The 12,044-nt window shown below is 46.2% G+C and overlaps 1 protein-coding gene across 4 annotated transcripts in view; it reads left to right on the top strand.

Moving 5' to 3' along the window:
• The window catches only part of GRID1 (glutamate ionotropic receptor delta type subunit 1), a 725,082-nt gene extending 714,978 nt beyond the window's left edge, over positions 1-10,104 (top strand). For all 4 annotated transcript variants that reach the window (XM_053923340.1, XM_024561244.3, XM_053923339.1 and 1 more), the window contains one exon: positions 9,145-10,104. In XM_053923340.1, coding sequence (XP_053779315.1) covers positions 9,145-9,573 — 429 coding nt within the window. In that variant the 3' untranslated portion in view covers positions 9,574-10,104. The remainder of the gene's footprint in view (positions 1-9,144) is intronic.
• Positions 10,105-12,044: the final 1,940 nt, after the last annotated feature.

Raw genomic sequence — 12,044 nt, 5'->3', positions numbered from 1 at the left:
CCTTCACCTGGAGGGACCCACTTTAGGGTAAGAAAGGAGACCACATTCCCTACTGGTTCTCTTTGGCTTCTCACCAAAGCCCTCAGGGCCTGTGCCCCCAGCATGTGAGGACCAGCTCCTGCCCCTCCCATTGTCCCTTCCTTCCTCTCTGGCTCCTCCATGGAGGACCTAGCCTTGCCCTCTTTCTACTAGGCACACCGTGCACAGGGAACATTGTGAGTCTGTCCAGACTTCAGGTTCTAGGCACACTTTCCTTCCTGTGTGTATCAACCACAAGCTGATTCTGCCTTTCACTGCCCTGCACTTCCTTCTCATTGGGTTTTTGCTTTTCTCCAGGCTCATTTTAAAAAATATGAACCTTTCATTAAGGTCCCCTGGAGACAACTCCTCTAAGGGAGGGTGGTGAAGAGTGTGGTTTGTAATGATGCTCCTCCATCAGAAACCTACACACAGGCATTGTGGCACAAGCCCAGCCACTCCCATCACAGGGCTGTCACTGCAGGTTATATGCACCTCGGCTACTTCTAGAATCACAGCTCCATTTATAGTTTACGTGAAGACAAACAGGTATAAATTTCAAACAAGAGGCAGTAAAGTAATGAGCGCCAAATCTAAAGAGGCAGCAGAGGCATGGCTGCCATCTCTGCTGCCTGGAGAGACTGGCTGGCCACATGCCATACATCAGTCTGTTACGGAGCTCTGGTCGGACTAGGGGTGAGGTCGAACTCTCACCACCTGCTTCTCCCCACCCAGGTCTATAAGCACAGAAGTGGGCAGGTGGGTGGTGTGCTCTTGGAACCACTCCCAGTTGGACCAGAGAGGACCAGCTCACATTGTACCCACTATCCATGTTTTTTTTTTTTTTTAAACCTAAGCCACCAGCCCATTTTCCTTTGTGCAAATTTCCCTCGGGTCAGGGGAACTGGAGAGGCACTCTAGGTGGGTGAGCATCACACTGTCATGGAGGTACTGTCCTGGGGTGATGTGGAGGAGTAGGGATGCAGGGGAAAGAGACTCAGGCTCAACCCTCCAGAATGTTCTTTGTGAGCCAGGTTTAGGGAGATGCCATCCTTCCTCTATTAGAAGTACTTGTCTGCTTTCAGCCATGTCCCCCAGCTTAGTGTTTAGTGATAAGCCTGGCCTGGACATCCCAGAATGAATTGTCAGGATGTGAGTGTGTGAATGTGTTTGTGAGTGTGTGTCTGAGTATGTGTGTGGGAGGGAGAGACTAGAAAGATATCAAAGGCAGAGGTGAAAAGAGAGGGAGACAGAGAAAGACCAGGAGTCAAGGGGTGACCTAGAATGAGGAGTAGCTTCCTCTTGACCAGAAAGCACTTGGTCTTCCATTCTGGCCTCTACATATGCCTGAGATCTCAGGCATGAGAGTGAGGACAAAATATATCGGTCCTGCTTACAAAATATGCAACTTCCTATCCAGGTCACTGCTGACCTGCTTCCAGAGAGGAAGAAGAAGCAATGAAGAGGCAGGTTAGAAAAGCACAGTTAGCTGCCTTTCCTTCAGCCCCTTTGGGTGTTGCATGGGAAAAAAGGGGAAATATTCCATCCTTTTCCTGTTTTTAAGGGTTTCTGATTGTCAAATGAAGTTTCTCCCTCCCTCTCCTTCCTCCTTTAATACATGTGACCTTAGGAACACAGGTCCTGTCCTCAGGGACTCACCTCCACATGGGCAGGTGGGAGAGAGGGCCACCCTCCATCCTGCTGATCAGGGCCACCCTGAAGTGAGCAGCAGTTTCTGTCAAGTGTTGAGGGGCACACAGCCAGCCTGGGCATGGTGGGACCATCAAGGGTAGGGTATAGGTTAGTAACGAGTTCTTGGGGGTTGAGATTTATAGAGCTGAGTACTGAAGGATTTGTACAAATCCTAGAACCTGGGATGAGACTAACTTGCCTTTCAGGTGGGGTGAACAGCGTGGGGATAAACAAAATCATTATACCTCCCAGAGCTCTGGGGGCTGGAGTGTCAGCGCCAGCAAGGAGGTAGATATGGAAGGTGCTGGTGTGGAAGCAGGGACTTCCTCTGAAGGACTTAGATGCCAGGGAGTTTGAATCTTATAAAGGGAATAAGAACCAGGAAAGCAGTAGAAACAACAGGATTTTAGAAGCATACCTTTAAAAACTTCACAAACAATGAGGGTATTTAATGCAGACCTTTGTGTTATTGGTTGGCTGTGTTTGATAGAGCAGAATTTGCAATTGGGTGAGAGTGTCTGGTTCATCTTAGAATGCTTTATTTTGGGGCATTGGCCATATTTATTAGGAGCCTGAAACCTGAATTTGGGTGGGGTCCTAGTCATATTTAATGGCCTGTACACATGTCTTCAGAGTTTAGACACCTGCTTGAGGAAGAGTAGTAATGTGCATTCAACCCCTTAGTACTCATGTGGATTTGAGCTCATATTTTTTCTAAGGAGTCAGATGATTATATAGCTACCCGATGCAGGTGAGCACACCAAGCTCTGCAGATGCAGTTAAGAGCCACCCACTAGATTTATGGGGGAAGTGGAATCATTGCTCTCAGAATAAAATATTCATGAAATAAAGATGAGAACTGCACAAATGGGAGATGACATGAGGACTGAGGGATGAATCATCCATCACTGGCTGGAAGCTTGGAGTTCTCGTTGCCTCCTGCTTTGCCTGCCCTCCCTGATCCCTGCATCCATTGCAGACAGGAACCGACAGAAGGCATGGTGGCCAGGCAGCAGTGGCAGAGGAGCAGCTGGGCCCTTCCATGTGCCCAGTGGGCTGGCCTCAGTCTGCATGCCTGCTTGCTCTTTGTGGGAGACTTGATCCTGGGACCCTTTCTTTGACTCCATACCCTTTCCTGCCTCCATGCCTCTGATGCTTTTTAAACTCCACATAGAGATTTTTCTCTCTGGTTCCTTTTCTCTCTTCATTTATGCTAAACTCACAGTGTAACCCTGGGGTTCAAAGAGGGAAGGTGTGTGAAGTGCCACATGCAGCACTTGTCCCATGGGATGTACTTGGTGAATTGTGGCCAAGGGTCTACTCCCTTAAAGGACCTTGTGTTGTTCAGGAAGGGATGTAGGAATGACCAGTCACATCTTTAGTGCACCTTCCCTGTGCCAAGAAAATGACATGTTACTTTCTTAACTCTCTTCGAGTCTCTTCAGCAACATTTGAGGGAGGCCTCCTCACCCCTGGGAAATGGGACTCGAAGTGTCCTGGGAAGAACTGGAATACAAGGGAAGTGTCTGTCACTGGGCCTTCCATCAGGTGTGTACAAGAGCAGGAGTTTCCTCTTAGCTTTTTTCAGAGGTTTTCAAGAATGAAGAGTGTAATTGAGGATTCTTCCCTATGCCTGAGAGAAACTGAACCCCAGTTTCTCTCTTCTGAAAACTAAGCCTGGCTCAATGGCTACATTGTTGATATCAGACCACTTAGTGTGAGAGGAAACTCATGCTCTTAGCCCAGGGCCTTCCAGGAAGAAGGCATTAATACATGTCATACACCATATCTATGTCCCAAGCAGCTCAGATATGACTCCCCTTCATCAAACCTCCCCTACCTACCTCCATGGCCCGCCTTCATGCCAGGGGTGATGCCAAATTGCCACTGATGCTATACCTGCCTGTCTCTGCTTCAGGTTTGCTGGTGCTTCCCACCTCTGCATTCCCATCACTTTGCCCATTCTCTGGAACAGTGGGATCTCTTGTTAAGGGATGATGAATATAACTGAAGTATTGAGCACCTTCCATGTGCCAGGGACCAAGATGGATGCTTTACCAAGAATATTAGCTGATCTGGTAGTAGGAGCTCAAAAGTATTTATCGAAGGAATGAGCCAGTCTGGGTACCTATAAAGAAAATGTTATTAATGTTAAATTGTTGTGTAAATCATTGCAGCTGAATCAATGGCTTTCAATTCTTGCTGTACATTAAGGATCATTAACCCTGGGGCTTTTTCACAGTATAGATGCTTGGGATCCATTTTCCAAAGGGTTGTATTAGGCAGATCTGGACAACTGTAATTTCTAGAAGCTTCACATGTGCTTCGATGTCCTGGCAAGGGTGAAAACTCTGGTCTACACCATCCTGCCAAGGGGAGATTGGGAACATGCAGCCCAGATTTGGGAGCTGGGCAGATGTTGGCTCTGATCCTGACACTCCAATTACTGTGGAATTGTGTAACCTTGAGCAAGACTGTTCACCCCAAGCCTCAATTCACCCCATGTATACCTGTTGCAATCATTGGCTCCCTCCTCTCATTGTCCTCCCCTACAAAATCTGCAGTTGAGCTCATCAGAACTTTTTCTCATCATGCTCTGAAAAACTTCCCAGCATCCCCTGAGACCACTTCATCGACTTAACTAACATTCAGCTTCGTGGCACTTACACAACTATTAATCTCAGACTCCCAGCCCAGCTCTTTAGGGTCAGGAACGTCTTTGGAGCAACACTTAAGAAGATTATGTTGATGGTGTTTCTCCCAGCTGTTGGGTGTCATTTACCACTTGGTTGGTCTCAAGGACACCTCCTACAAGCATCCCAGATGGGAAGTCCCTCAATACATTTTGTTCCTGCCCAACTTAAAGGTAGAAGCCATTGGATGCCAAACAAAGTCAGTTCTAATGAGTCCCACGTGTGCCTGGCTATTACATAGATGATAGTTTAGTTAATTACTGTTTTCCAATACACTGTGTTATTTCCACATTGGTGAACAGTGGCTTAATTACAGAACTTTATCTCTCTGCAAGACAACGTTTGGGAAAGGGTCCCCAGTAACCTCTGATGGTACATCTGTCATGTTTAATACGAGGCGAGAAATGAAGAGCTGGAATTCAGCTGGATTCATGGATTGATGCCATCAGTAAATTGTATGTCATAGGGATATTTCACTAGGTTAGTTACCTATGGTAAATTAATGGAGGGAAGAGCAAGTTTCCAAGTATCTCTCTATAGCTGTCATTACTTGGTTGAACACCAAAAGTTTGGGATAATGAGGGTACAAACTGATGTAGTTCACATTTAAAAGCTCATTATTTGAATTTGCATAACATGATAGAATGCCCCATTTTGTCTAAAATGTACATGATTATTTGGATCACTCTTTCCATGAGTAGGTAGATTATTTCAGCCTCTTTCCTTGGCCTGGGGGCCACCAAAAATAACTTAGTGTGTGCTAAGTCTGCAGCCCCAAGTGATCCAAGAAGACAGTGCTCCCAGGGTTTCTAAACAAGGTAGTTTTCTCTAGTTCTCTGCACTGCAGCTCTGGCTCTGGCAGGAGCAGGCAGCATGGAGGGTATGTTGGGAGACTCAGAAACAGGCTGCATGTGTTTTCCAGAGAGAATGCAGAGGTGTTTGCTACAGTTCCACTTATTTTCTTGTTCAGTTAAACAACAAATGCAGGAAGCTTGTGATGGCATCTTCTTCCTCTAGGGTTTGCTGTGTGTTGGGGCTACTACCAGGAGTAGAATTTGGATAGAATGAAGTCCAATTGGTAAAGAGATGATGAATTCTTGACTGCCATTCAGGGTGGGAAGGTAACCCTTGAAAATTTGTTCAAGTGATATGGACATTTTCTCTATGTCTTAATATGGACAGGTTACAGGCCAATAAATAACCTCAAGTCAGGGCTGATACTCGCTGCACATTTTGCAGTCCTTGAACTGCTTCATTTGTCCTTAATGAAGGAAAGGCAAGAAAAATATATTTGGATTGATGAAACTATTTATTCAAGCTCTTTCTTCCAAAAATACTAACTCTAGGGTAATTAGACCATCTTCACAACAACACTCTGGGTTGGTATTTATTCTAGAAGCTTTGATGTTACCTGATCAACTCCTCACTGCTGTGATTATTATACTAGATTGGTGCCAGTTTCCTACCACTTTATCACATTCCTCGTCTCCTCCCCACTGAACCTCCTCTTCCTTGTCCTTCACTGATGAAGGATTTCATTTCGAAGACCTACTTTGCTCACATTTTTCAGAGGATTTTTGTTGGTGGGTCTTCCCCCAAAGCTCCCTTATGTTTGTTCCCCTAGCATTCGGTAGAAAGGCTCCTTTCACTTTTCCTCTCCTCTCAACTCTCTGCCTCCCTGTGGTCTTCTTTGATAGGAAGTTCTCCTTTCTCTGTCTCTAGACTCCAGCAAAACAGGGAACATCTCACCTGTCCTGACCCAGTGCTCATTTGACTGATAAAAAGGGCCAAGCCCTTTCTTCTAAATGCCAGAATGCAGAGCAAACACATCTGGGAGTAAGACACTTGCCTCCCACTTTAAGTTAGTCTGCTCTTAAACTTGACTTCTTTCCATATCCAATGGGATCCTTAAAGCCCTGAAAGGAAAATAGAAAGGAGGAAAGGCAAGATTGTGCAACTAACTAGTTTCCCCAATGATCCCAGGACCACATACTTGGTCATCAGTTTTCCTTTGACAGAAACTAAAGGCTGTACCAGAGAGGCACTCTGTTCAGCCTTCTCCAAGCTTCTCTGGCTGCAAAGAGAAGGGAAGGTTATATTATTAAACTCCAAGAATACCTGAAATTTTCTCTCAGTTTCTCTTGCTTCAAGGATCTCTGGTTTCAGTCCTGTATGACTGAAAGCACACATTTTGAAATGAAAACAGTCTGTAGATACAAATATTTCCCAACATGGCTATGGTACTGACTTTGGCTAATGCAGACAAAGGAGCCAAATCATAAGCTTATCAGATTTCACAGCAGCCATGAGAAGGCAGGAGAAGCAGGCTGGGTAATTAGCAGGAGCCAAGGCTTGTCCAGATGGCTGGGGGGCAAGATCCAGGATGATGGTCATGGAACAGAAAGTTTGTTAAAGCAGTACTGCTGTAATGGATGGAACATCAACCACTCTCTGTCTCTTTATCTCTTTGTTCAGGATTCAGATTCAGTCTTTGCTTGGGTCATGCTCCTGCCTTTTGATTACAGGTGGTCAGATAACTTAAACTCTTATCCAGAAGGAAAGAAGTAATTTTCCCAAAGCAAATAAACCACAGTTTTCTTAGATTGGGTGAAATGATGGTGAGTGGCCCTGAAATAACAGTTAAAAATAGTATTAGAAATAGTTTCACATGCAATAATAAAAACAAACATAAATAAAATGGAAGAAATATTTAGAAATTCAATTTGCTTTGTTATATATTTTACAAACTGTTGAAGGAATCAGTGAAAGACATTGCATGCATCATATTTAGTTGGGCAATGTAAGGGTTTTGTGGTCCCTAGCCACTTCCCCCAATTTTACCCATGACACTTGCCACCCAAAGGTGATCCCAACTCAGAGATGGTCTTTCAACATCAACTAGCAGAGTTCTGCTCTGTGGGGCTCCAAATCACTGGAATCTTGCCTCTGTCCACAGAGATGTGCCCATGATATCTGATGTCATTTTCATCTATGACAGTAAGCCACACCCATAGTTTCTTCCACCCTCAAACTAGTTGATTTTCTTATTCTCAGGTTTACTCCTGGCCTGTAATGTTATCTTTTTTTTTTTTTTTTTTTTGTCCTGGGGGATGTTCTGGGAAAAAACAGCCAAGTGTCACACTGGAAGCCATGCTCTGTGTGCTAGTCATGAACTCAACAAAGGTGTGGAGAGAGCAGTGGCTCTGTTTCATCCACCCCAGTGGGTGTTGGGAGCAAGGAGTGAACTGCAGAAGCACCTTCTTTGCCTGAGGAAGGCTGGGTTGGGTCCTCAAGGGGGCTGGTCACGTGATTGTACACTCAAGTGAGAGGGAGTTCAAGCCAATTATTTAGAGTTTCCACTTCCTGGGGTAAATACTCTCCTTCCAGCACTATAGGGTCTCAAACAGCCACTGGAGTGGTCCTTAGATTTGTGTAGTTTCTTCTTTTGTTTTCTTTTGAAAGCACATTAAGGATTTTCACATTTCTTGTTTTTTCTAACAACTCTACAAGATGGGAAGTAGACAGGTTCTTCTTTCCACTGTATGGATGTCAACATTAGACAGCCTGTGGTGTTTCATCTCAGAGTTGCGCTTTGACATGGTATTTCTCTTGGAGTTTGACATCAGGGAAGTACAGGCAGGAGGCATGACTTTGACCTTGCCTGGCACGTCAGCACTCACGATGCCTGGAAATAGATCTGCAACTTCTAACACCTCATTGAGGGGCTGTCATAGCTTCTCCACTGGGCATCTGGTCTTGTGCCCCACTTCACCATGGAAACTGAGGAAGCAGATTCTATTGTATTTGTTTTTAAGGAGCTTTAAAGCAGTGTGATGTCCTTGGTTTATTCTGACATTGTCAACAAATCATCAAGTTATTTAAAAGGAATGACATTTGTTCTATTTTCTTTCTTAAGCAAATAAATAAACAAGACAATTTTCTTGATGTCATTCATCATATGGAGAGACTCGGGAGTTAGGGCCATAGCCATCTTGATAGCCAAGGCCTTATGTTACCAGAAAAGTCAGCTGACCCCTGCGAAGTCCCTTTCTTCACCATCCCCACTCCTCACCCCCATCCCCATCCCCATCCTCATCCTGGAACCAGGCCCCCTGAGCTTTTAAACAGGGACATGCCCCTCCCTGACATCCTTGGAGATTTTATTCATGGAGAAAACAAGCCTCAGGGTAAAGCAGGACCTCCCTTCTGACTCCAGGCACTACCTCTGCCTCCACTAGGGTTTGTCTCTGAGGACTCATTTATCTTTCTGAATCCAAGCTTCCTTTGTGTAGGGTGGGCATGAGTACACCAAGTCTGTTGGGCATTATAAACTCTAAATGGCAAATATATAGGGCATATTATGGGCTTAAGGATCATTCCCTTTTGCTCCCAAGGTAAACTTCCTCCTTCTGTGTATGCCAGTTCTTCAAAGCATCTTCTCCCAAGATTGTTGGGTGGGAAGGCAGTGATTTGAAGCAGAGTGTGAAGGGGAAGCATATGCTGCCAAAGCTGTTTGGTGGGATCCTTGCTCCCTAGGGACAGTGTCCTAGGCTGCTGGTCCCAGGTAGCTGAGGGCTGGACACAGCTGAGGGGAGATGGGAGAGATGGGAGGAATGGGAGCATGCTCACCCACTGTCCAACCAGCCAAAGAGACCTGGGATCTTCAGGCCTCGAGAGTTGTAGACAGCCAGCCTGGTCTCATGATAGGGCTCTGCCTGACCTTCCTGTGCTTTCCCTCCAGGACAAAGAAGTGAATCTGGAGCAGGTCCATCGGCGTATGAACAGTCTAATGGATGAAGACATTGCCCACAAGCAGATTTCCCCAGCATCTATTGAGCTCTCAGCATTGGAGATGGGGGGTCTGGCTCCCAGCCAGGCCTTGGAGCCAACACGGGAGTACCAGAACACCCAGCTGTCAGTCAGCACCTTCCTGCCTGAGCAAAGTAGCCACGGCACCAGCCGGACACTGTCATCAGGGCCCAGCAGCAACCTGCCACTGCCGCTGAGCAGTTCGGCCACCATGCCCTCCATGCAGTGCAAACACAGGTCGCCCAATGGGGGGCTGTTCCGCCAGAGCCCGGTGAAGACCCCCATTCCCATGTCCTTCCAGCCTGTGCCTGGAGGCGTCCTTCCAGAGGCCTTGGACACCTCCCACGGCACCTCCATCTGACCACACCGCCAGCCCTCCCTCCCACCCATCCGCCCACCCGACCAGCAGAGCTTTTTAATACAAGGAAACAACACAAACCACACACACAGAGACTTTCATTTTTCTTGTACATACCTGTAAATAATGACAGAATGGAGTGGGGTAAAAGTGTATTTTGAATATTCCCAATTTTCGAAGTCAGTAAAAAAACACAAAAACTGTATGAATGGCTTTGTAAATTTTGTTCTATATGAATAAAAAGGCAAATTACTTGTGATCATTCTGAAGTGCCAAAGAAGCCCCCTATTCCTGAGCCTTTCTGAGGGCAGGAGGGGTGATCAGATAAGGAGCCCCTTCCTGCTGGGAGAAAGGGGAAAGTGAGGAGCAGTTCCCTTTAGAGGAGCCCCAAATGCTGCTTGCTGTTGTGTCCACGGTTTCCTCCTACTTTCCTCCACTCCTGACCCCTTGTTCCGCTTTTAGTCCTCTTGGGTAGATAAATGGTGAGCCGTGACCAGCATTGGCCTGGCCCACTGGGTCATTGCACTATAGGAAGCTTCCAGGACACGGGGCAGTCCCATTGGTCACCCCACTTTGTGTCACAGTGTGCAGTGGGCCTAAGAGAAGTGCCCATACTGAGGTGATGGTCTCTGAGGGCTTTGATGCTGACATGGTCTACTATTGGCCTTGTTTTTTTACTGCATTTTCCTAAATAGAAGAATCAAGTGATAGAATACGAGAGAAGGGGGGCAGGCCCCAACATTGCTTTGAAGAGGGCAGGGCAGAGGTGGGTTTGGCCTGGTGAAAGCTTTGTAGTATAGGGAAATGCAAGTATGGTGGGTAGACCAGGTGAGATAGTGGGAGGAGAGGCCAGGTAGAGAGAGAACATTCTGTTGGGTTTGGTATCCATGGTCCCAGGTGAGAGAGGAGAGCATGGTCATAGATGCAAGGAGTATCAGCTTTGTGGTTTCAGGTTAAAGAATGCTTTTGGAGTGGAGGGAGAACCCTAGGTAAGCAGACCAAAGCTCTAGGTGATGGTGAGGGCTGGTAATGATAAAATGGACCACGTGCAGGTGGGAAGGAGCCTTGGTTCTTAGAGAAGGAACAGCATAACTTTGTGCAATGTGAAGACAAGTAACTCTCATCTGCCAGGGAAGTAGAACCCCAAATAAAAGGATGTCTCTGGGTATTGAACCCTGAAGATAGTCTGCCAAATAGAGCCAGAACCCAGCATGCATCCTCAGTCCCTGCTTTGCCATCTGTCTTGAACTCCAGAAGCCTGCAAGCCGTGATACAGCTCTTAGCAGGGACCCTCCTGGCTGAGAGCATCTTACAGTCTCTGAGATTCCCAGGTTTATCCCTGAGCTGGTGAAACTGCTGGGAAACTCTGCTTCTTAAGGTTAGGATAACCTGACAGTCTGCCTCCCTCTATTGCCCTTTCTGGGACAAACTATAGAATCAGAGAAAACACCACTAGGAGCAGAGTAAGTTGAGTGATCTTAGCTGTATCACTTCATTTCTCCTCCTCCTGCAGACTAAGGTGATTCTGCTCTCCTCCCCTGCCAGAATGGTGAATGCAGCCTACAGCTGGCACTGAGGGGTGGGGCTCCCCCTCCAGCAGTAATCACAGAGATGAGATCCTGGGTCTGTGGTCATGGGGAAATAAAGTCCTATTGATTGCCTTTCCAATAGCCTTGCAGAGTTACTCCAGAGATGTATTTATGAGGGTGATAACTAGTCCAGGAGTGATTTCTTCCCTGAAGTCCTTCCTGAACACATGATTGAGCAGTAAGGAATGGCTACATCACAAAGTCAGCTGAAAATACCCTGGGGAGGAGAGTGTTTATAATTATGCTATTTATCTCTGGATGCTAAGAATGGCCTGATATCAGTGCTACCAGGAGATGCACTGACTGACATTTCTCCAATCAGAGCGAGTAGAGCCAGAAGCTGGGTACATGCTCATGGTGACGTGCAGGTGAGCGGTTGTTTCCCTAAGGAAGATCAGGCTCCATTTTCTTTCCATCAGCACTTTGGGGGCTCTGCCCTGGATGGTCATTTTTCATATATATCTATTTTTTTAATCAAATTGAGGTCTCACTGCCTTATCTCACACCCAAGTCTGTTTTTCCCCCAAGATGACCTGTCTTTGGGGAGTATCATGGATGTTTTCTTGGACAGCTTTGCTTAGAATGGGTGTCAGGGAGAGGAGGGAGATGGCGCACATTGTGTGTGTGTGTGTGTGTGTGTGTGTGTGTGTGTGTGTGAGAGAGAGAGAGAGAGAACAAGCGAGCGAGCATCTCTCATGGTATGACCCTTCACCATGTTTATGTTATTTTAAAAAATTTCCTAACTTGGCATGAGGGAAAATGATTAATATTCAAGCCAGTTCTCTAGAAAAAAAAAATCTTCCCAACTCAGATTTCTGTCTCAGCTCAGAATGTATCATTTTTTCATGCTTTGCTCTTTGGATTTATAACTCTGTTTAGACTATT

Source organism: Desmodus rotundus, chromosome 4 (genome assembly GCF_022682495.2).
Source record: "Desmodus rotundus isolate HL8 chromosome 4, HLdesRot8A.1, whole genome shotgun sequence".
Classification (NCBI taxonomy): domain Eukaryota; kingdom Metazoa; phylum Chordata; class Mammalia; order Chiroptera; family Phyllostomidae; genus Desmodus; species Desmodus rotundus.
Note: the sequence above shows the minus strand (reverse complement) of the source record. Positions and strands in the feature narration are given on the sequence as shown.